Here is a 20,559-nt window from a genome sequence, read left to right as displayed (position 1 = left end):
TACAAATCCCAGGTCTGGAGACTGCCTGGCAATCGAACAGAGAACACCTTGAAGAAACAGCTTGCCTCAATAGAGTGGACACATTGGGTGGCCAAATCTCACAAGAACGGTGCACTTGGACATATGCTTCACGAGATATGCAAACAGTACAAAGTTTAAAATATATGGAAACGATAGTTTCCATTTATTGGGGGAAATGCTTGCATGTGTGTGTGTGTCTAACTTTAAGGTACATTTTGTGTAATAAATACTGTCTCTTCTGCAGTTGTTATCAATTTTGAATGGTTTGCACATGTTAGATAGCTATATGCATAAAGCCTAAAGAGATCAAACTGTTATTTTCAGTATAGAAAAAATGCCACAAAACTAGTAGGTACTGTTCAGGTAATGATTAGTTAATGCTTCGTTCCTCAGTAAGTACTTGGTATGATGTTTGACTTTACAATAATGTCCACAAAATTAGTAGGTACTGTTCAGGTACTGATTAGTTAATGCTTCGTTCCTCAGTAAGTACTTGGTATGAGGTTTGACTTTACAATAATGTCCACAAAACTAGTAGGTACTGTTCAGGTACTGATTAGTTAATGCTTCGTTCCTCAGTAAGTACTTGGTATGAGGTTTGACTTTACAATAATGTCCACAAAAGTAGTAGCTACTGGTCAGGTACTGCTTAGTTAATGATGCGTTCCCTGGTAAGTACTTGGTATGATGTTTGACTTTTATATGAAGTAAACAATATAACAAATAATGACCAGTCAATGATTAAGTAATGACTTATTACTTAGTAAGTGATGAACAAGTAAAGGTAAGATGACACAGCAGTACAAGAATAAATAAATAAAACTGCTTTTCATCCTTACAAAGGCTTCTAAAACCACCAGGAAACAGGTTTTTGACTAGCTGTTCACTCAACGAGTCAGAGTAATCCAGTATTCACATGAAGAATTTCTCTTTTGTTCCTTAATAAGCCTGGTTTTTGTGGGTACCAGTAAGTACTGGTTAACTACCCATTACTTCCTGATTCGCCAGTAAGGTGTTTGCTAGTAAAGAAGCAAATAATTAACCAGTAATTCCCTAATAAGCCTGGTCTTTGTGGGTACCAGTAAGTACTGGTTAACTACCCATTACTTCCTGATTCGCCAGTATGGCGATCGCGAGTAACGAAGCAAATAATTAACCAGTAATTCCCTAATAAGCCTGGTCTTTGTGGGTCCAGTAAGTACTGGTTAACTACCCATTACTTCCTGATTCGCCTTTAAGGCGTTCGCTAGTAACGAAGCAAATAATTAACCAGTAATTCCCTAATAACCCTGGTCTTTGTGGGTCCAGTAAGTACTGGTTAACTACCCATTACTTCCTGATTCGCCTGTAAGGCGTTCGCTAGTAACGAAGCAAATAATTAACAAGTAATTCCCTAATAACCCTGGTCTTTGTGGGTCCAGTAAGTACTGGTTAACTACCCATTACTTCCTGATTCGACCCCAAGGTGTTACCTAGTAACGAAGCAAATTTTGCGTCCAGTATTGTAAAGTGTTACCAATATTTTTATTTATAGTAAATATTTATATTTATAGTAAATATTTTGGTATGGTGTCTACTGTTGGTTGTCCCTTGGGATACTTATATTACCTGATCTTTTCATGTTATTTTCGGTATAAACAATAAAAAGGAGATCTACAGGAGATTTTATTTTCATTTAATTTATTTCATTAGTAAGGGAGATAATTCTTGTCAACAGCAGTCATCATTCGGAACAAGGGATTAAGTTTATAATTTTATAATTGTTTGTCTTTTTTAAATGATCTTGCTACAGCATGTTCGCTAACTGTCCAATCAATACTTTTAAACGTTGAATAGTTGTACAACTGCATTTCAATAGCATAATATAGTAAGATAGTACTATATATAGTATAGTAAGCTGAATGTATTTTACTGAAAACGAATCGCAGCGGAACTGAATTTGTTGTGATGTTTCCGTTGCTGGGGGGGAGGAAATGTGTGTAGGAACAGGATGTTCCGCCGGCTTCTTAACATGGAGGCGTCCATGGAGAGTGATTTCTGAAGGAGACTGGTTTCTACGTGTTTTTTGTCAGCATGGTAGGTATAAAAATATTTAGAAATTACCTTTTATTTATATAAGAAACATATTGCTGAATATCTGTGTGTATTAATAAGTGTTTGGCGTGTTTGTTCAGATAAACATGTGTTAATCCCTGTAAAATCTTCCAGCCTGACAAACGTTTTCTTAGTCAAAATCGTGAATGTTCAGCTCGTTGTTACGTCCATGATTTGTTTACTTGTCCAGTAACCTGAGAATCAGATGGACTGAAGAACCATGAGGTGTCCCCGCTGCCTCCTGTGGCTTCCAGCTTCCAGCCTGCGGGGTCAGTCCGGGAAGCTGCTCGCCGGGTCTCGAGCCCTGCTCCGGTCACCCTCCTCCAGCCAGTTTGATGCGCAGTACCAGGTGAGCTGTGGTCCGATGAAACTGGTTTTAAACATGGATTATTTAATGACTGGTTAGTGTATTATTTCTTTAAAAAAGAAAAAAAATTCCACTCATTGTTATTTGATCCAGTCTAACACAGACTGACCTCCCACACTGTTTACGTTCTTTGAACCTAGTATTAATTCAGGCAGGAAATCAGTGGAAAACTAAAGAAAATACTGTAAACTGTCTTCTCTTGTTCTGTAGGTGTGGAGGCATTTTCGCAGCAGTCCGGCATGTCCAAATAATCGACCTGAACCTGCACGGTTTGTTAACGAAGACTACAAGAAGATGGGGAAGTCTTTGGTCACCCATGATGACTTGTTTGAGCAGATGGCCCGGGAGTCCAAAACCAAGGCCACGTTTAACCAGGTGATCGAGGTCTTCATCAAGAAAGACACCAGACGGAGAGGTCACGTGGAGTTTATCTACGCAGCTCTGAAGAAGATGCCAGAATTTGGAGTGGCGAAAGACATCACTGTGTACAACAAGATACTGGATGTTTTTCCCAAAGAGGTGTTTGTGCCCAGAAACTTCATCCAGCGAATGTTTAACCACTACCCCAGACAGCAGGAGTGTGGAGTGCAGCTGCTGGAGCAGATGGAGAACTATGGTGGGTTTTGACTGTAAACAGGATGATTTCAGGGAAATGTTTCCGCATGTCGCAGACTGTTTACATGTCCCTGTTCTTCAGGTGTTATGCCCAACATTGAGACCAAAGTCCTGCTGGTCCAGATCTTTGGAGAGAAGGGCCATCCAGTCAGAAAATACCAGCGCATCATGTATTGGTTCCCCAAGTTCAAGCAGATAAACCCGTTCCCCGTCCCTGAACAGCTGCCTGAAGACCCAGTGGACCTGGCTCGCCTCAGCTTGACCCGCATCGCTGGCGACCTGGACGCCAAAGTCACCGTCTACCAGGTATTTTATTTTATATTTATGATTTTATGCTGATGTCAAGATTAATTCATTAACACGTTAATTCATTTTGAACTATTATTGTATTTTGTTTAATATAATTTGTGTTGTATTTTATTTGATTTATATATGGTTTTAATTTAATTTAATCTTTTGTTTTCATTTTTATTTTATTTTAGTCTTTCTTAATGATATTGTTTCAGTGTAATTTACTGTAGGAAAAGTTGCCCCATGCAGCGGGGTAACATCTCAGTCTCTGTCTGCCTGAATACTCTGACCTCTATATACAGATCTGTTGATGTGCAGCCTTAATTTCACCTGGTTGTTCTTCTAGGCATTAGTGGGACATCAGAAAGCTCCATCAGCTGGTCCCACATGTAAACCCTTCCCCCTCCAGCATCAGAGCCACTCTAGAAAGACGTTGCACAGGTCAGAGTTTTGTAGAAAAAAGTTGCAGCAGATACTGATGTCTTATTTTCCTTCCCCACCAGCTGCCCTGCACAGACGTAACAGAGAGCGGAGAGGAGATTTTGCTTCCTCACATCGTAGGTATGGAAACAGTTTGATCTGTTCAAAGTTCTGCTGAAGTTTTCCAGGTTTCTTCATGAACACATTCATTCTCCATCTGCAATTCCTCTTGTTGACGTCAGGGATCCAGAGCCCCAACCAAATGGAGCTGCTGGCTGAACATAATCCCAACAAGCCGGTGTTTGTGGAGGGGCCCTTCCCTCTGTGGCTGAGAAAGACCTGCGTTCACTACTACGTCCTCAGAGCCGACCCCACGCCGCCTGAAGAGAAGGTCAGAAAACACCAACACCCAGGGAGGAAGGAGAGGAAAAAATACATAAATTCCTCTTTATAAAACTAAAAAAATAAAAAGATCAGCGTTGCTGTGGACAGACGAGACGTATCTGCAGCTGTAGGGCAGAACCAGCAGAACTTCAACTGGATGATGTATTTTTATTCTCTGGTTAACCTTGGCTGGTTTTAAATGTTCTGTAGAATAAACGGTCTAATCCAGCTCAGTGATGGTTGGGCATGTCTGACCATCTCCGAGATCAGTTTCCAGTTAGTTGAACTCTGGAACTCTAGTCCAGATCCCAGCAGAACTCATAACTGGATCTTTTCTAGGAAGTGGAATCTGATCTAAAGTCACTCTGAGATTCCAGATTTTAAAACATCCTGACATCACCAGATCAGTGACATGGTCTCACCCGTCTAGTTAAGGTGTCTTTTGTAAGTTTTTATTCAGATGAAGTTACAAGTCTGTTTATTGAGAAGATTACTAATTAAGTAACTTATTTAGAAGAGATAAAAATGCATGTGGATCAGGATGCCACAGTCCTACAGGTTTAAAACCCGCAGGAAACATCTTAAACCTGCAGGAAACATCTTAAACTTGTAGGAAACTTCAAAAACCCGCAGGAAACATCTTAAACTCGCAGGAAACATCTTAAACCTGTAGAAAGCATCTTAAACCCACAGGAAACATCAAAAACCTGTAGGAAACATCTTAAACCAGTCTAAAATTAGCAGGAAATGTCTAAAACTTGTAGGGCACACCTAAAAGCTGCAGGACTGCGGCCCTCGAGGACCAGAGTTCTACATTCCTGTGTAGAGGCTGAGATTGTTGTGACACCTGTAGGTATTCCAGTTTTCCTGTTCCACTACCAGATTCTGTACGCACTGGTCTGATCTGGTCTGATATTTAGATCCATTTCTAAGTAGGTGATGATAAATTCTCTCTTTGCATAGAAATGTTTTCACTTACTTACCTGTGCACAGGTCTGGAAGAATCTTTAAATGATGGTCCAGGACTGGTTTTGGTCCGAGTTAAACGGTATAAATCCAGGACTAACCCGTAACTCTGTCTGGGAAGTCTTTGACATACATGAGGGCATTCCTTGTGACTCTTTACTGCCGGAGAAGGTGACTGGATGATGGAGAAGTCTTCTTACATCCAGTTTCCTGCTTCCAGTGGTCGGTTCCATGATGATTCCTGTCTGTCTTCCAGGTGGAGGAGCCCTACGACCCAGAGAGGTGTTTGGACTATCCTCTGCAGCTGGACCTGGACCTGGATCGTGACTTCGGGGACGACGAGAGCTTTGACGTGGAAGACTGTAAGAACCCTGCAGCTGAATGAGCTGAAATGTGCAGAGTGCTTTACTTATGGTGTGTAATGTGTGTGTGTTCAGTGGATGAGGGTCCGGTCTTCGCCATGTGTATGACCAGTCAGGGAGACCAGACCACCCTCAACCAGTGGATCTCCGGCCTCCAGGAGAACAATCCCATCCTGGGTCAGGTCCCCACCCTGTTCCGTCTGGATTCTGGACCTCGGGAACTGCGAGGAGCAGCCGGCGCCGAGCCGGGCCAAGTCCAACAGGCAGGTCCGGAAAACCCGGATCCTGGAGAAGATGCTGAGGTTGTAGAGGAGGACGAGCCGAGGAGGAGCCATGGAATGAAGCAATGAACTCCTACAGGAGAAAACCCCCCATGACTCCATGTTTCTGATGCACATGTCCATGAGCTCCTGCTTTATTTAACCCGAGGAAACGAAGCTTCAGCCGTCCAGTAAAAACATCAGTAAACTGTTTTCTGTCCTCATGACAGCAACTTTCCTCTGATTTTCAAAACATTGGAAACTACTCAGAAAAAGATCCAAACGTCAGCCACATGTAACACGCGAGTCTTCAGTTATTGATCCAGAGCTCAGATTCAAACTGACGTGGTGAAAGCATGCACCTCGCTAGCATCGGACTTACATCTGCGCAGTTACACCACCACATCGCCACACAGCTGCTGTGGAAGGTCACCAGCAGCACCATGAGGATCTCCACAAAACCCCAAGACCTGCACGATCCAGGCTGATGGACTGGTCTCATTTGGTCCTGTGATGAGAATGTAAACCTGAATAAAAACACCTGGACGGCCGACATGTTTCACTCATCGTCTTTATTCCTCACTAGTTGGAGTTTGGTTTATAAATGTTTAACCGTCCTACGAACCACCTCTGGCCTACTGAGTTTTATTTCCTTTTATCTATTTAATTAGTTTATTTTTTATTATATGACTATTACGATTATAAATCTATATTATTTTTTATTTAAATAGGATCAGTCAGGATGAAAATAGTATAAAATCAAGTTTTTGTGTGTATTATCGTTCTGGTTGGTACGATTCAAGAGCTATTGGGGAATTATTTATCGTAACACGGCGCTCTTATGAAGCATTTCGTCCGTCTTTATCTGCATCAACATCAAGTTTTTAATGTTTAAAAAATAAATTTTAAAATTTTAAATATCTAAATAATTAAAAATTAAACTTCATTTAATGTATTACTGTAAATATAGATTTGTTAATTTAATATATAAATAAATATAAAAAAATCAATAGAACATTGTGGGTTTTAAATGTCAAAATCTAATTCTATATATAAAAAATATATTTTATAATTAAATGAAAATTAAAATATTTGTACAGAATGTTTTAAAAAATATAAAATGTTAAAATGACATTCTTTATTGAAAAAATTTGAATGAAAAATAGTCTAATTGTACATTAGATTTTGTTTCATTCCCAATTTTTTTTACATATCAAAAATATATTCTAAAATATTTTAAATATATTCAAATGAAAAAAAACATGGTCATTTTATAGTAGATTTTAAATAAAATATCAAATATTTAATATAAACGAAAAATGTTTAAAAATGAAAATTGATTTATAGGTATAGATAGGTAGGTAGACAGATGTGTGTGACATTTTTTATACATGTAAAAGATCTTGATGTCTGATACAGAAAGATGTGGCTGAAACAGAGAACGAGTAGAAAAGGTTTATTACTGAAAAGGCATTTAAAGATTCTCTGAACGAATAAAGAAGTCATCAAGTCAACGTTACATTCGAGGGAAGCGAACCGGATCCGTAACTTCCAGTTAGCAGAGCGGGAACTTCCTCCCGACAGCTTTGTGCTCAAACAGCAGATGAATCCATCCTTTTTGCTTCAGGAAAGTCGTATAAAAGAGAAAAGCAAGCTTGGGAATGCACTCCACAGATGGTCCATGTCCTCATGCAGGAACCCTTTCAGCACTAACAAAGCAGATACTGGACGTCTAACGTGGAGCTACCTACAGACATTTACTATGCATCAGTCATCACTTGTAGAAAAGATTCAATAAATAATAATAATGATGCTTAAAACAAAGACATTTGGCCTCTGTGCTTCCTCTGTGTTTCTGTATTTCCAGACAATCATCAGCTACCATACAGGAAGCCGTGGAGGATGGTTCTGGACGTGTTTTCTGGCGTGTGGCGTTCAGGTGTTTGTCTTATAAACGTGTGGAGTCAGAAAAATCCCTGCAGCTCTGAATATGTCCAGCTCCTTGTTTTTACTTAAAACATCTCAGTTCAGTTTATACTGTAGGAAACGAGGTAAGGTTGCTTTGGGGCTGAAGGTGACTTTCTGTGACAGTGTAAACAAATAAAAACAGTATTAGGATAAATAAGAAGAAGCTTTCCGGCTGAGACCTGAGACCTGTACAGCGAAGCGGGATTAGCACACCCGGGTTACCCAGACATTCAGGACCTGGACCAGCGGTACGACGAAGCTGGTTATCAACTTGCTAATTCATCCCAGAGTTTTCCATCACAAAAGGGGCGGAGTTTGCAGCACCTGACCAATCGCAGACATGGAGAAACACTGATCACTAAATTTCTCTTTATTAGGCGCAGACGTTTCGGGCAGAGCTTCCTTACTTTCCTTTTTATTTATAACCTCTGCAGGCGTACGTACGTCTGTTAGCAACAGAACGGATTTTGGTTGGACTTTCAGAAAATGTAAGAAATGAAATAAAGAACAAGTGATTATATTTTGGTGGCGATCCAGTGGATCTAATTTTGCCATTAGAGTTTCTAACTAAAAAAGAATGCCCAGTCACTGGTAAATAAATAAATAAATATATAAAATGTCTTGATGGAGGTCTGTGTTCTCAGTGCTTCTAGTCTCCATCCAGGTCTTTAGAGGCTCCGTGTGAGCATTTGTGTTGGAATATGAATTCCTCTCCATGACGACATGAGTAGTTGTGTGAGCATCATTATTAGCTCAGTATCTCAGATCAACCCTGGTGGAGCTAAACGGACTCTAGAACAAGTCAAGAACAAGGACATAAAGCTCTCAGAGACAAGGCTTCAGTCCTTCATCAGAAGGCTGCATCTGTCCCTAAAACTTTTCCTCTCCTCAGCCTCCTCTCACCATCCACCACCAACATGGACAGGATCTACTAAGAATGGGTGGGACATTTCCCAAGACATCTGATTGATCAGGAGGTGGAGCTTTTATACTTGGTCTTTGATCCAGAACAGAACCTGCTCTGAGGCAGGTTAGCGTTCAGCCTAAGTTACCATGGTGATTTACCCGGTAAGAAGTGAACCAGCTTCGTGGTACAGAGAACCCAGAGTTAACCCTGAAGTTACCAGATTAGAGAAAATCCAGCTTCGTGGTACAGGCCTCTGCAGTCGTCTGTGCTGCTCAGTTCCTGTTTGTTTCTGGAAAGAAAAGAAAGAAATTCAATTAAAAACAAGAGGAGACAACAGACATGTTATTGATTTTTACTACATGTATTCGGCAGCCTCTGTCGGTCTGTTAGCATTCATTCATGTTATATATCACTCAGTTTAGTTCAGGGTAATTCAAAAAAGCGCTGGAAACATCCCTCAGACTGAAGCAGCATCAGAAGATGCTCCACTGTGGTCATAAAGGGATGGACATGGTCAGCAACAATACTCAGGTAGGCTGTGGTGGTTAAACTAGGCCATGCTGGTAGTAGAGCCCGGTTACCAGCAGGGAGTCCAGTTCAGGAAGGTTTAGTTTGGTAAACCCTGATCTCTGTTGTGTTTCCACAGCAACCGTACCCTTAGCTGGTAGACGAGGTATCGTGTGGAAATCGATAGAAGTTTCAGCTACATGACAGCTGCTGGATGTCCACCATCCTCCTCCTTTGTTTCTGGGCCACGTTCTTCTTCCTTATAATTAAATGAAGGCGTTTGCCTTTGTTATAATTTATTGTAATAAATCTTTGTTATACCGTTTGAGTTGACTCCGGCCCTTCTTTGTTAGTGACCTTTTTACCACTAGAAAATAAGGTCATAACAACAGAGAACAGAGTTTACCGAACCAAACCTTCCCAACACGGACCCCTTGGTGAAAATGGGGCTTAATGGGCCCAAAGTGGGCCAAGAAAATATCCCCCCACCATCACACCACCAGCAGCGTTGATCCAAGGCAGGATGGACCATGTTTTCATGACGTTTCCACCAAACTCTGAGCCTAGCATCTGACAACTGCTGCTCGCTGGATATTTTCTCTTCTTCAGACCATTCTCTGGAAACCCTGGAGATGGTTGTAGGTGAAAATCCCAGTAAATACTCAGACCAACAACCATGCCCCGTTCAAAGAAAAACAACATTCTTCATTTTCAGAACTTTATAAATCTGAAATCAGTTTGTTTCTAAATATTAAATTATTTTTAAACAGGTCTGACAGGGTCTGTTTTTACATAAATTTCTTACCTGCCTCGGAGCTACAGATGGAAACTAGCATTCTTTACAATAATCCAGCACATTTACATCATCTTTCCTTGGACCTGATGTTCAGTGTTCTGCATGTCCCAATTAAATAAACAAACTGAATGAATAAATAAATGTCACTTAAATCCTCTTTCTTCCTCATTCTGATGCTCGGTTCGACCTTCGTCTTCACCATGTCTACATGCTGCCATCTGATTGGCTGGTTAGAAATTTTTAACAGGTGGGGCTGTTTTGTTTGTCTACACTGCCTGAGCTTCATCAGAGTCTTCATCATGTCCACCTCTGGCTGTGTACTTACCGGTCAGAGTGCCACTGTGCTGCTGCAGCTGGCTGGTGAAGAAGCGTTCCCGCTGGGACACCTGCTCATCCCAGGCTTCCAGGATTCGCTGCTTCTCCCCGGGCTCCAGGGTCAGCGTGTGGGGGTGGGCCTCGTCGATGTGGGCCCTGACGCCCTCCAGGCCGTGGGAGTACTGCAGCTCTCCACACACCATGCACACCAGCAGCTGGTTGAGTGGGTCGTAGTCCATGAGGTAGCGATTCCTCCACACGATGTCCGAGACGGGACCTTCCTCATCCTCGTCCTCCTCGTGCTCTGCAAACAGCAGCGCTGACTCATCTGGAACAGCAGCAGAGACATAAATCAACTCATCTTCGTCATTTTGAATCTCCTCCTCCTGCTTTCCTGATGCCTCACCTTCTACCTGTGCCGAGTAATCCGAGTATGGAAACGGTCCTGGATCTGAGTCCACTGGGAGGCTGGAAAAGAGATTCCGTTAGTATCCTGGATGCAGCCGACAGGAAAAAGCAGAAAACAAACTCAGCTCCAACCTCATGAGATGCTCCGACTCCTCGGAGGAGCTCATCCACCGACCGGAATCCTGCAGGCCGAGAGGAAAACATGAATGAGGAAAACTTTAGAAAAGCTCTGAGCTCTTTCTGTTGTGAAGAGGTTGAGGTCATACCTGGGCCGGTCTCTGGGTCTGGGGGTCCTGGCCCGGCAGGATGGGCCTCCAGGTGCCGGAGGATCTGCCCGGGCTGCTCCCTTTGTCCTGAACGGCTTTCCTGGCTCTTTGCTCCTTCTTTTTTATCCTCCAGTACTCCCGTTTCCTCCTCAGAAAGTCCTCCTGAGACTCCCCTGGGATGGGCTTGGGGGGAACCAGAGTGCTCACTGGTGCTGGCTTGATGGAGGATGACATCTTACTGGTTAGAATGGGAAGTTGGACATATGGGATTTTTATGGGACTGAGGATGGAAGTGGGACTTTGACTGGGGGACTCGATGGGCTGCAGGTTGATGCTGGCTAGTGGGTTATCTGGGGGCTTCAGAGTGGGGAGAGAGGGGGCCAGGTCCACTTCCAAGCTTTGAGGAGTCCGCTCCAGAAAACGTTGTGGTGACTTCGTCACATTTTGGGGAGGGTCCTCTCTGCTGGTGGGAGGCAGGTGGACCTGGACCAGATCAGCTGACTGGTCAGAACATGTCGGGCTGACGACCAGGATTCCACACACCGAGGAGACGGGTGGTTTGGCTGGACCAGTCATAAGTCCTGGAGTCTGAAACAAATACAGAAGGTTTTTATTCTTCGAGTGGAAACGACAGAATCTCTTCCTGTGCCCCCTCCCCACATCTACAGGGACCCCTCTGGTCTCTCTGGCCTCTATTTTTACTGTTCAGAGCCAGAGACAGTTTTCAGGTTTCATCTGGGCCAACGGTGGCCTCCAGACCTGAGTCCACCTCAGAAACCAGTTTGTTTCGTTCAATAAAAAGCTCATTAAACATTTCTCTTTTTATTCTTCCCTGTTTTACTTAATTAAATACTTTTAGAAAACAAAAAATGTTCAATTTATCCTGAATTTATGAGACAATTTAAGAAAAACTTTTAAAGAAACTTTCTATTTAGTTTTCTCTATTTATGAGATCATTTTACAAAAAATCTGTTTATTTCTGAACATTTTTTATTAATTAAAAAACAGAAAAAATCTGTTTGCTTACTAAATTTATGAGATATCTACCTAATTGTTGTATTTTTCTAAAATGATTAAAAACTTTTACAAAAAGAAAAAAAACTTATTTTTTTCTAGATTTATTTGATCATTTACGGAACAAATTGTTTTTAGATCATTTTAGTTTTTTAATGATCTTTCTCCGTTTTCTCAAATGATTAAATAATTTTACAAAAAAACAAAAATCTTTTCATCCTTTTTCAGATGTCTTTACAATTTTCTGTTTGTCTCTATAAATTATTTTGGGGGCAAAAAAAAAAAGAAGTTGAGTACCTGGACGGTTGCCTACCTGGATGTTTGTGTACCTGGACGGTTGCGTACCTGGACGGCTGTGTACCTGGGCTGTTGTGTATCTGAACGTTTGCGTACCTGGACGTTTGTGTACCTGAACGTTTGCGTACCTGGACGTTTGTGTTGTGTACCTGAATGTTTGTGTACCTGAACGGCTGTGTACCTGGACGGCTGTGTACCTGGACGTTTGCGTACCTGGACATTTGCGTACCTGGAAGTTTGCCTACCTGGATGTTTGTGTACCTGGACGGTTGCGTACCTGGACGGCTGTGTACCTGGGCTGTTGTGTATCTGAACGTTTGCGTACCTGGACGTTTGTGTACCTGAACGTTTGCGTACCTGGACGTTTGTGTTGTGTACCTGAATGTTTGTGTACCTGGACGGCTGTGTACCTGGACGGCTGTGTACCTGGACGTTTGAGTACCTGGACATTTGCGTACCTGGACGTTTGCCTACCTGGACATTTGCCTACCTGGACAGCTGTGTACCTGGGTTGTTGTGTACCTGAACGTTTGTGTACCTGGATTTTTACATACCTGGACGGCTGTGTACCTGAATGAAGTGTAGCTGGACGGCTGTGTACCTGAACGTTTGCATACCTGGACATTTCTGGAAACGAAACGACCGCCTCCCTCTCCCTGCCTGTCCTTCTGCCGGGCCTTTACCCGAGCTCTCTGCTGCCTCTTCATCATCTTCCAGTACTCCCTCTTCCTCTGCAGGCTGCTCAGACCTCCTTGTTCTGGAGCCATGCTGCAGCTCCTCTGTCCAGACGGCTGCTTCTTGCTCTGCTGCTGCTCCTGTTGATGATCTGGGGTGGTAGATGGGATGTGATGCAGCCTCGGTGGCTCCGGGGGGCAGCAGCTTGGATGTCCTATCTTTTTGGAGCAGAGCCTCTGGGTTCTGCGTGGTGAAGTTGGGCCATCAGGTGTTTCCATGGCAACATTCCCTTTGAAGGTTGAAGGGATCGGGGAGGAGTGGACGACCTCGTTGGAGGCGGAAAGAGGTTTGGATAGAGTCTTGACATCGAAGCCTGATGTGTCCTCAATGTCTGGATGCCAGCTTTTGATCTGCAGAGTCAGATCAGCAGCAATGGGACTGACGTCCTTCTGGAAGAAAACGGGAGGCAGACTGGGTTTAACATCCGGTCCTGGAGCATCTTCTGTCACCTCCGTTTTAATGGAAGTCTGCTGACTTCTGCTCTCTGTGACGGTGCTGAGCGACTCCTCCAGGAGCTTCTTCATGGAGGCCACGGCCAGCAGAGTGGTAGCCTGGCTGTCGGCGCTCAGAGCAGGGTCATGCTCCAGCGGCGGTGGGGAGGTCGGGGGTTTGATGTCCAAACAGATGGTTGGCTCTGCTGGAGAATTAAGGTCAGCTGCTGGCTCAAACTCCTGTTTTATCCCATCTCCATGTGGTGGAATAGCCGCTGCGTTGAGAGGTTGTGTGCTCCCTGTAAAGCCTGTCTCCATGGCAACAGCCTGTTTGTGAGCCTTCCTCCTCTGTAAAGCTACCCCGGCCCTCGCCGCTCGCTGCTCACGTTTCTTTACCCTCCAGTACTCCCTCTTTTTGGCCATCTTCTCCTCCTCCGTCAGCCCCGGGTCCAGAGTCAGCGCCATTTTCCTGACGCCGCCACTCGACCCTGCCATGGGCCCAGTTGAAGCAGGATGAGGGTGGGGTTTGATAGACAGAAGTCTGGGAGTCTTTCTGACGGGCGGGGGGAGCTGATTGATCCTGATGACGGGAACGGTGCTCCGTCTGGGATTTGTCCGATGCTGAGTGCTGGTACGGGAACTCTTGGGAAGCACCTGCAGCTCTTCAGCTTCTCCAGCTGTATTTTGGTGTTTGGGACTGTGGAGGACGTTGACAGTCAGCGTCCCGTCCTCCTTGATGAACCCTCCGATGGCCTCGCCGGCGTGGGTAAGGCCACTTCCCGCGGACCGCGCCAGAGCTCTGGCCCTCCTCATTTCCTCCAGGATCTGCTGGTAACGCTTCACCCTCCTCATCAGGGAATCCTTCTCCTTCAGCTGAGCCTTCGTCTCCATCGACAGCTTTGCTCGCTGCTCGCGCTTCTTCACCCTCCAGTACTCTCGCCGTTTGGCGATGATCTGTTCTGGGGTGTCGCCGGGGTGGATTCTGGGTAAACTTCTGGGTCCAAACACTGAGGCCATGGACGGAGGTTTACATCTGAAGCTCCTCTGGTTCATGAAGCTCCTCTGGGTCTCGATGAACCTCTGCCTGGGTGTTTTACAGCGAGCAATCCCTCGGCTGAGGTTACAGAGATGAAGATAACTGGGAGCTTTTCTCTGAGACTCGGCTGGTTGTACAGAAGCATCCAACATGGCAGCCGTCTGCGCCGTCTTCTCTCCATGTGGGTGTTGAACTGTTCCCCGTTGTGCCAGCAGTTTAGCTGCTCCACCTCGTGTTTCACTTACAGATGGAATCGACACGCTGACCCGAATGGGACTCGGTTTCTGCGCCACTCCTCTCACAAACAGAGCTGGAAGCAGACCTGATCCGGCCTCCGGCCTCTGAAGAACCACCTCCCTGCTCTGCGTCCGCTCTCTGGCTTTAGCTACACGAGCTGCCAGCTTCGCTCTCTGCTCTCGTTTTTTGATCCTCCAGTGCTCCCTTCGCTTGGCTGCTCGCTCCTCCTCAGACTCCATGGAAGCTGGTGAAGCTCCAACACCTCCAGGCCTCGGCGTGGGGTTCGCGCCTCTCTTTGTTACCCTCTGCGCTGTTGTGTTTGGGGTTCTGACCTCTGTTTTGATGGAAACATGGCCGCACGGAGATGCCAAAACTGTGGTCACATCAGGGGCTATGAACTTGGGCTGGACAGGCGGTGCAGCCTGTGCTTTCGACTGGGATACGGGGACTAAAGTGGAGCTGCTACTGGTGGTTCTGGTGACAGGAGGCACTGATGAACTGGTGTCCAGCTGGGTTCCATTGGATTCAGGAGCTTCTTTAGCTAGGATGCAGTCTGAAACCAGCTGTAACTGGGGGGAAACTTTGATTTTCCTTGTTTGAAGCAGCTCCTCTTCCTCCTGTTCGTCCCCTGGATTTCTGATCTGTGATCTGGGACTTTTCTCCAGGGTCTCTACAGGAACATGAAGGTGTGGGAGCGTTCCCCCGTTCCGCTCCGACAGACGAGCCCGCTGCTCGCGCTTCTTCTTCCTCCAGTATTCTCTCTTCTGGGCGAGTGTGGCGTCGTCATACTCCGAGGCTGGCCGGTAGCGATGAGACATTGAACCAACTTTACTTTTTACAGCTGGCATGCTATTGCCAACTCTGACGACCCATCAGGTCTCAGTCAACAGCAACAGTCTTTCTTTGTCCCGATAAATGGATCCAGACCCTCATTCTAGACCCCGTCTGCTTATTATAGTCCTGGTGTCCTCCGATATGATGCTGCTGAGCAGCTGTTAGATCCTCTGTCATCACATCAGGATGAAGGAGTCCTGAAAAACAAAACAACAAACTTGCCGTCAAACACCACTAGATGAAATATACCAATAAGGACTTAACATCGACTGAGGTCTGACTGGTTTTAACGTGGAGAGAACATGTTGATTCCAGTCCAGCCACCGGGCTGCATGGTGGTGTGGTGGCTAGCACCGCAGCCTCAAGAAGGTGGCTGGTTCCAGCTCCGGCTTCCTCCCACATGTTAGGTTAACTGGTCAATGAGTGTGAGTTGCTGTTTGTCTCTCTGTGTTGGCCTGTGATGGACTGGCGACCTGTCCAGGGTGTACCTGCCTCTAGCCAATCAACCCGCAACCTACAACTTTCTGGCCAAATCACATTTACAGTCTACAACCCTGAATCCAAAACAGTCGGGATGTTGTTTAAAATGTGAATTAAAACCAAAAACTCAAAACTTATTTTACAGAAGATAAACATCATATCAGATGATGAAACGGAGACACACATTGTGGTGGAAAATATGAGCTGATAGTGAATCTGATGCAGCAACACTTCTGGAAAAAGTTGGAACAGGAACAACAAAAGACTGAAAAAGGAACTGGTACAAAGCAGAAACAACTGGAGGAGCATTGGACAACTAATCAGGTTAACTGGCAACAGGTCAGTAACATGACTTGGTATGAAATGAGCATTTCAGAGAGGCAGAGTCTCTCAGATGGAAAGATGGAAAGATGGACAGAGGTTCACCAATCTGAGACAAACTGGATCTAAAACTGTGGAACAATTTCAGAAAAAATGTTCTTCAGACTTAGAAGGTCCACCATCTACAGTGTAGAATATCAAAAGATTCAGAGAATCAGGAGGAATCACTGTGTGCCAGGGGCAAGGCTGGATGCTGGTGATGTTCTGCATTAAAAGCAGACATGATTCTCTACTGGAAACCACTGCATGGCTTCAGGAGGACTTCCAGAAACCACTGTCTGTGAACACAGTTCACCCTGAAATCCACAAATGCAGGTTAAAGCTCCATCATGCAAAGAAGAAGCCAGATGTGAACAGGATCCAGAACCAGCGCCGTCTTCTCTGGACCAAAGCTCATTTAAAATGGTCTGAGGGAAAGTGGAAACCTGGATGAAAATGTGAACTAGTTTCTGGAAAGCATGGACAACGTGTCCTGCAGACTAAAGAGGAGTGGGAGCATCCAGCTTGTTATCAGTGGACAGGTGAAAAGCTGCATCTCTGATGGAATGGGGCTGCATTAGTACCTATGGCGTGGGCAGCTTCCACATCTGTGAAGCTCCATCAACGCTGAAAAGTACATGGAGGTTTTAGAGCAACATCTGCTCCCATCCAGACAATGTCTCTTTCAGGGAAGGCCTTGCAGATTTCAGCAAGACGATGCTGAACCACATCCTGCAATCCAGCACACCATGCTGAACATCACCCTGGAACTACTTTTTACACCGTGCTGAACATCACCCTGGAACTACTTTTTACACCATGCTGAACATCACCCTGGAACTACTTTTTACACCATGATGAACATCACCCTGGAACTACTTTTTACATCATGCTGAACATCACCCTGGAACTACTTTTTACACCGTGCTGAACATCACCCTGGAACTACTTTTTACACCGTGCTGAACATCACCCTGGAACTACTTTTTACACCGTGCCAAACATCACCCTGGAACTACTTTTTACATCGTGCTGAACATCATCCTGGAACTACTGTTTACACCGTGCTGAACATCACCCTGGAACTACTTTTTACACCGTGCTGAACATCACCCTGGAACTACTGTTTACACCGTGCTGAACATCACCCTGGAACTACTTTTTACACCATGCTGAACATCACCCTGGAACTACTTTTTACACCGTGCCAAACATCACCCTGGAACTACTTTTTACACCATGACGAACATCACCCTGGAACTACTTTTTACACCGTGCTGAACATCACCCTGGAACTACTACGTGTTGCTGCATCAGATTCACTATCAGCTCATATTTTCCATCACATGGTGAAATGTCTCAGCTTTGTCATCTGATATGTTGTTTATCTTCTACTGGGAATAAAATATGTGTTGATGAGATTTGGAAATGATTGAATTCTGTTTTTATTTACATTTTACAGAGTCCTGACATTTTCTGGAGTTAGTTTTTAAACTGCTAAACTACTAAATTCTCATAAAGCTACTTCGTGTTAAACATATCAATTTTTTATACTAATGTGTAAAAAATAGCTAAAAATGGTTCAAATCACTCAAACAAGATATCACAATTAAAATTCTAGTTGATTTGCCAACACAAATCCCATAATAGTAAAACAAACTGCAGATGTTTGTCTTCTGATGGACGATATGTTCAGTTTCAAATAGTTTTTGTTCATTCTTCTGATGAAAACCTTCATGCCTACATCTTCCAGCAACAGGAGGAAACGTCAGACTCAGTTTTATCTCCATTTTATCGCACCACTTCCACCCCGAGAAACATCAACACTACACATGCAGACAGATTTTTACTTTTCAGAGTTAAAAAAACCTGAAAGGGTTGTCTAAAGTGATTTCTAATGTGTCATTGCTTCTTTTCTTTATACATTATAAAGTTTCACATATTTATTGACTGATGTCCGGCAGCAGGTGGGTCCACCTCTTATGTAACAGCTAAAAACGCGTGTTCAGTCTAACACATCACTGACATCACACGCAAATACGAGTTTTCCTCTCCTCGTCTTTTAGTGACAAACAGAAAATTACAAAAAATCAGATTATCTCTTTATTGTAACAACAAATCTGATACTGTAGGAAAGTCTGTTTATTTTCTCTTTAAATGGAGACACATCTGGAAGGAAACTGTGGGATGAGCAGCAGAGTTGAAGATGCAGGTTTTAAAAATGAGAAATGAGTGAAATCTTCAGTCAAACAGAAGAAAGAAGAAAAGGGTGATGAAAAGAAAATGAGACAAAAGCCTTGTTTCTGCCAATGGGTCCAGTTTTATCACTAATTATAACCGTTGTAGCTTGTATGTAGTTTTTTTGCATTTCCACTCACAAAATCTGGGAAGGGTACCAGAACATCTGACAAGAACCACTTTTTTGGGACCTTCCGTTAGGATCCCAAACTTACTGATCCAACCCTAAAAGGTGGAGCTAAACACACTGCAACCCACTGAGCGGTGGTAAGGATCATCACCAGCTGATCTGCTGCCTTTTGGGTAAGGATAAGGCTGGCTGTGGAAACACAGCAGAGATCAGGGTTTGCCGTCTCACACCGAGCTGGACCTGCTGGTGGAAATGGGGCTAAAGATACAAAAGACAGAAAGCAACTGTACCAACCTGTACAGAAACTTAACAGAAAACATCTTAGAGCCTCCGTAAGAAAACAATGTAGACAATCATCAGGAGCACCTATAAGAAGGTAAAGTGAAGAAAACATGAACACCACTGGTCTAGAATGGACTGGCCTTCCTACAGTCCCAATCTCAACCCAACTGAATCCTTGTGGGATCATCTTGGGCTGCTGTTGGTACCAGAGTGACCAGCCAACAACCACATTGGCTGACTGGTGACAGATGCTGGTTGAAGAATGGGACGCCATCCCACAGCATGGTGTGACCAGCATGAGGAGGAGGTGCAGTGCTAGTGTGGCTGTGTATGGGTCTTTCACATAATACCAAGGCCCTTGTTTGTTAAATCAAGACATGTCTTCTTTCTTCAGACTTCAACCATCCAGTCCAACAGACACAAAGCAGGAGTCAACAGCAGAATCAGCTGTTTGGAAGATTTTAACTGTTTTTCTTGGACACAAACTCAACTCTGCTGCACATCCCAAACATACCTGTTCTTTACAAATGTGGCTTCATTTAAAATGTAAACAAACAGACTTTCCAGTAGTGTAAGATTCGTTAATCTGAAGCCTTGTTACAACAAAGAAATGATCCACCAAACACGCATTTCCTTAGTTTTTGGGCGAAGTTTACCAATACAGCTGGATTTAATGCAAAGCAGAGACAATGCAAATAAGCAGTCCGTCTTAACACAAAGAGCGATTTTCCCTAAAAACAGAATCAATTTCATCTGGAGCAAAGTACCATGGTGAAATATTTTAAACAAATGTTATCATTTCATTAATGTAAGAAAGCCGTCGTTTGTGTGAAATGTGTCAGCTACTGTAACCAGGAAGGAAACAGTGTAACTGTCCCTTTAAACCTGTCCCTTTCTATCACTAATTATAACCGTCGAGAGCCATTTTCTTTTCTTTTTTTTATTATTCTTTATTTTCTACTCGTTTATCAGTCACTCGACCAGGTTAGTTAGCTGAGCCCCGGTAAGGTAAATGTAGTGAAACCCGGTGGAAACGAGGCCGGATCGGGGCTTAATCGCCGCCTGAATCCTTGTCTCTCTCAGCGGCACAATGGACAGGATCTTCCGCCTCTTGTCCTCGCGGACGGGCGCCTGTCTGACGCTGCCGCCTGTCTAAAAAAGACTCGAGGAAAAAGCTGCACGCTACAGCCATAAAGTACCGAGCTGGAACGGCGAGGAAGAGAAACATGCATATCCTTTACCTTTCAGTTACACCTAACTTTCCGGGACAGTTTACCGGAGGGTTTGTGGACAGACAAACGGCCCGGACACTGCAGCTACTTTCCGACAGTCAGCCGAGCTCAGGCTGCCTTGACAACGCCGTAAAGTACCAGGATGTGGGACCTGGATGCTCGAGACCATGTGTGTGTGCGTGCGTACAAATCTAGTCTATAATGGAACGCCCCCTTTTATTTTATTTATTTATTTATTATTTACATTTGAAGCCACAGCCCGTTAATTTAAGTTAAATTGTGGCAATTTATAAATCCCGTCTGACT

General features: G+C 44.1%; 2 protein-coding genes across 3 annotated transcripts; one reads left to right on the top strand and one right to left on the bottom strand.

Annotated features, from left to right (window-relative positions):
• The first annotated feature begins 1,944 nt into the window (after nucleotides 1-1,944).
• On the top strand, nucleotides 1,945-5,958 carry ecsit (ECSIT signaling integrator). Its single transcript, XM_041986547.1, has 8 exons — nucleotides 1,945-2,097; nucleotides 2,306-2,464; nucleotides 2,693-3,098; nucleotides 3,180-3,403; nucleotides 3,892-3,949; nucleotides 4,051-4,199; nucleotides 5,415-5,520; nucleotides 5,596-5,958. The coding sequence occupies exons 2-8, from the start codon at nucleotides 2,336-2,338 to the stop codon at nucleotides 5,868-5,870; spliced, it is 1,347 nt and encodes a 448-aa protein (XP_041842481.1). The 5' UTR covers nucleotides 1,945-2,097; nucleotides 2,306-2,335; the 3' UTR covers nucleotides 5,871-5,958.
• A 1,265-nt stretch (nucleotides 5,959-7,223) lies between these two features.
• Nucleotides 7,224-20,396, bottom strand: si:dkey-28a3.2. Of its 2 annotated transcripts, XM_041986517.1 has the most exons (7): nucleotides 20,263-20,396; nucleotides 12,876-15,728; nucleotides 10,948-11,535; nucleotides 10,814-10,863; nucleotides 10,680-10,741; nucleotides 10,284-10,601; nucleotides 7,224-8,944 (listed from the first exon to the last, which is right to left on the bottom strand). In XM_041986517.1, exons 2-7 carry the CDS (start codon nucleotides 15,543-15,545, stop codon nucleotides 8,928-8,930), a joined length of 3,705 nt encoding a protein of 1,234 aa, XP_041842451.1. In that variant the 5' UTR covers nucleotides 15,546-15,728; nucleotides 20,263-20,396; the 3' UTR covers nucleotides 7,224-8,927. The 2 variants fall into 2 exon arrangements, with proteins under 2 accessions (XP_041842451.1, XP_041842450.1); XM_041986516.1 differs by lacking the exon at nucleotides 7,224-8,944 and having other exon boundaries at nucleotides 9,915-10,601.
• Between the last annotated feature and the right edge of the window lie 163 nt (nucleotides 20,397-20,559).

The sequence above is a fragment of the Melanotaenia boesemani genome, chromosome 5 (genome assembly GCF_017639745.1).
Source record: "Melanotaenia boesemani isolate fMelBoe1 chromosome 5, fMelBoe1.pri, whole genome shotgun sequence".
Taxonomy (NCBI): domain Eukaryota; kingdom Metazoa; phylum Chordata; class Actinopteri; order Atheriniformes; family Melanotaeniidae; genus Melanotaenia; species Melanotaenia boesemani.
Note: the sequence above shows the minus strand (reverse complement) of the source record. Positions and strands in the feature narration are given on the sequence as shown.

Coding starts and splice junctions, on each gene's coding strand:
- ecsit (XM_041986547.1), top strand. CDS start 2,336: ATGAGGTGTCCCCGCTGCCTCCTGTGGCTTCCAGCTTCCAGCCTGCGG. Junction 3,099..3,179: donor GGAGCAGATGGAGAACTATG/GTGGGTTTTGAC, acceptor CCTGTTCTTCAG/GTGTTATGCCCAACATTGAG. Junction 3,950..4,050: donor TTTGCTTCCTCACATCGTAG/GTATGGAAACAG, acceptor TGTTGACGTCAG/GGATCCAGAGCCCCAACCAA.
- si:dkey-28a3.2 (XM_041986516.1), bottom strand. CDS start 15,545: ATGCCAGCTGTAAAAAGTAAAGTTGGTTCAATGTCTCATCGCTACCGG. Junction 11,536..12,875: donor TCGTTTCCAGAAATGTCCAG/GTATGCAAACGT, acceptor TATTTGTTTCAG/ACTCCAGGACTTATGACTGG. Junction 10,864..10,947: donor AGACCCAGAGACCGGCCCAG/GTATGACCTCAA, acceptor CTCGGCCTGCAG/GATTCCGGTCGGTGGATGAG.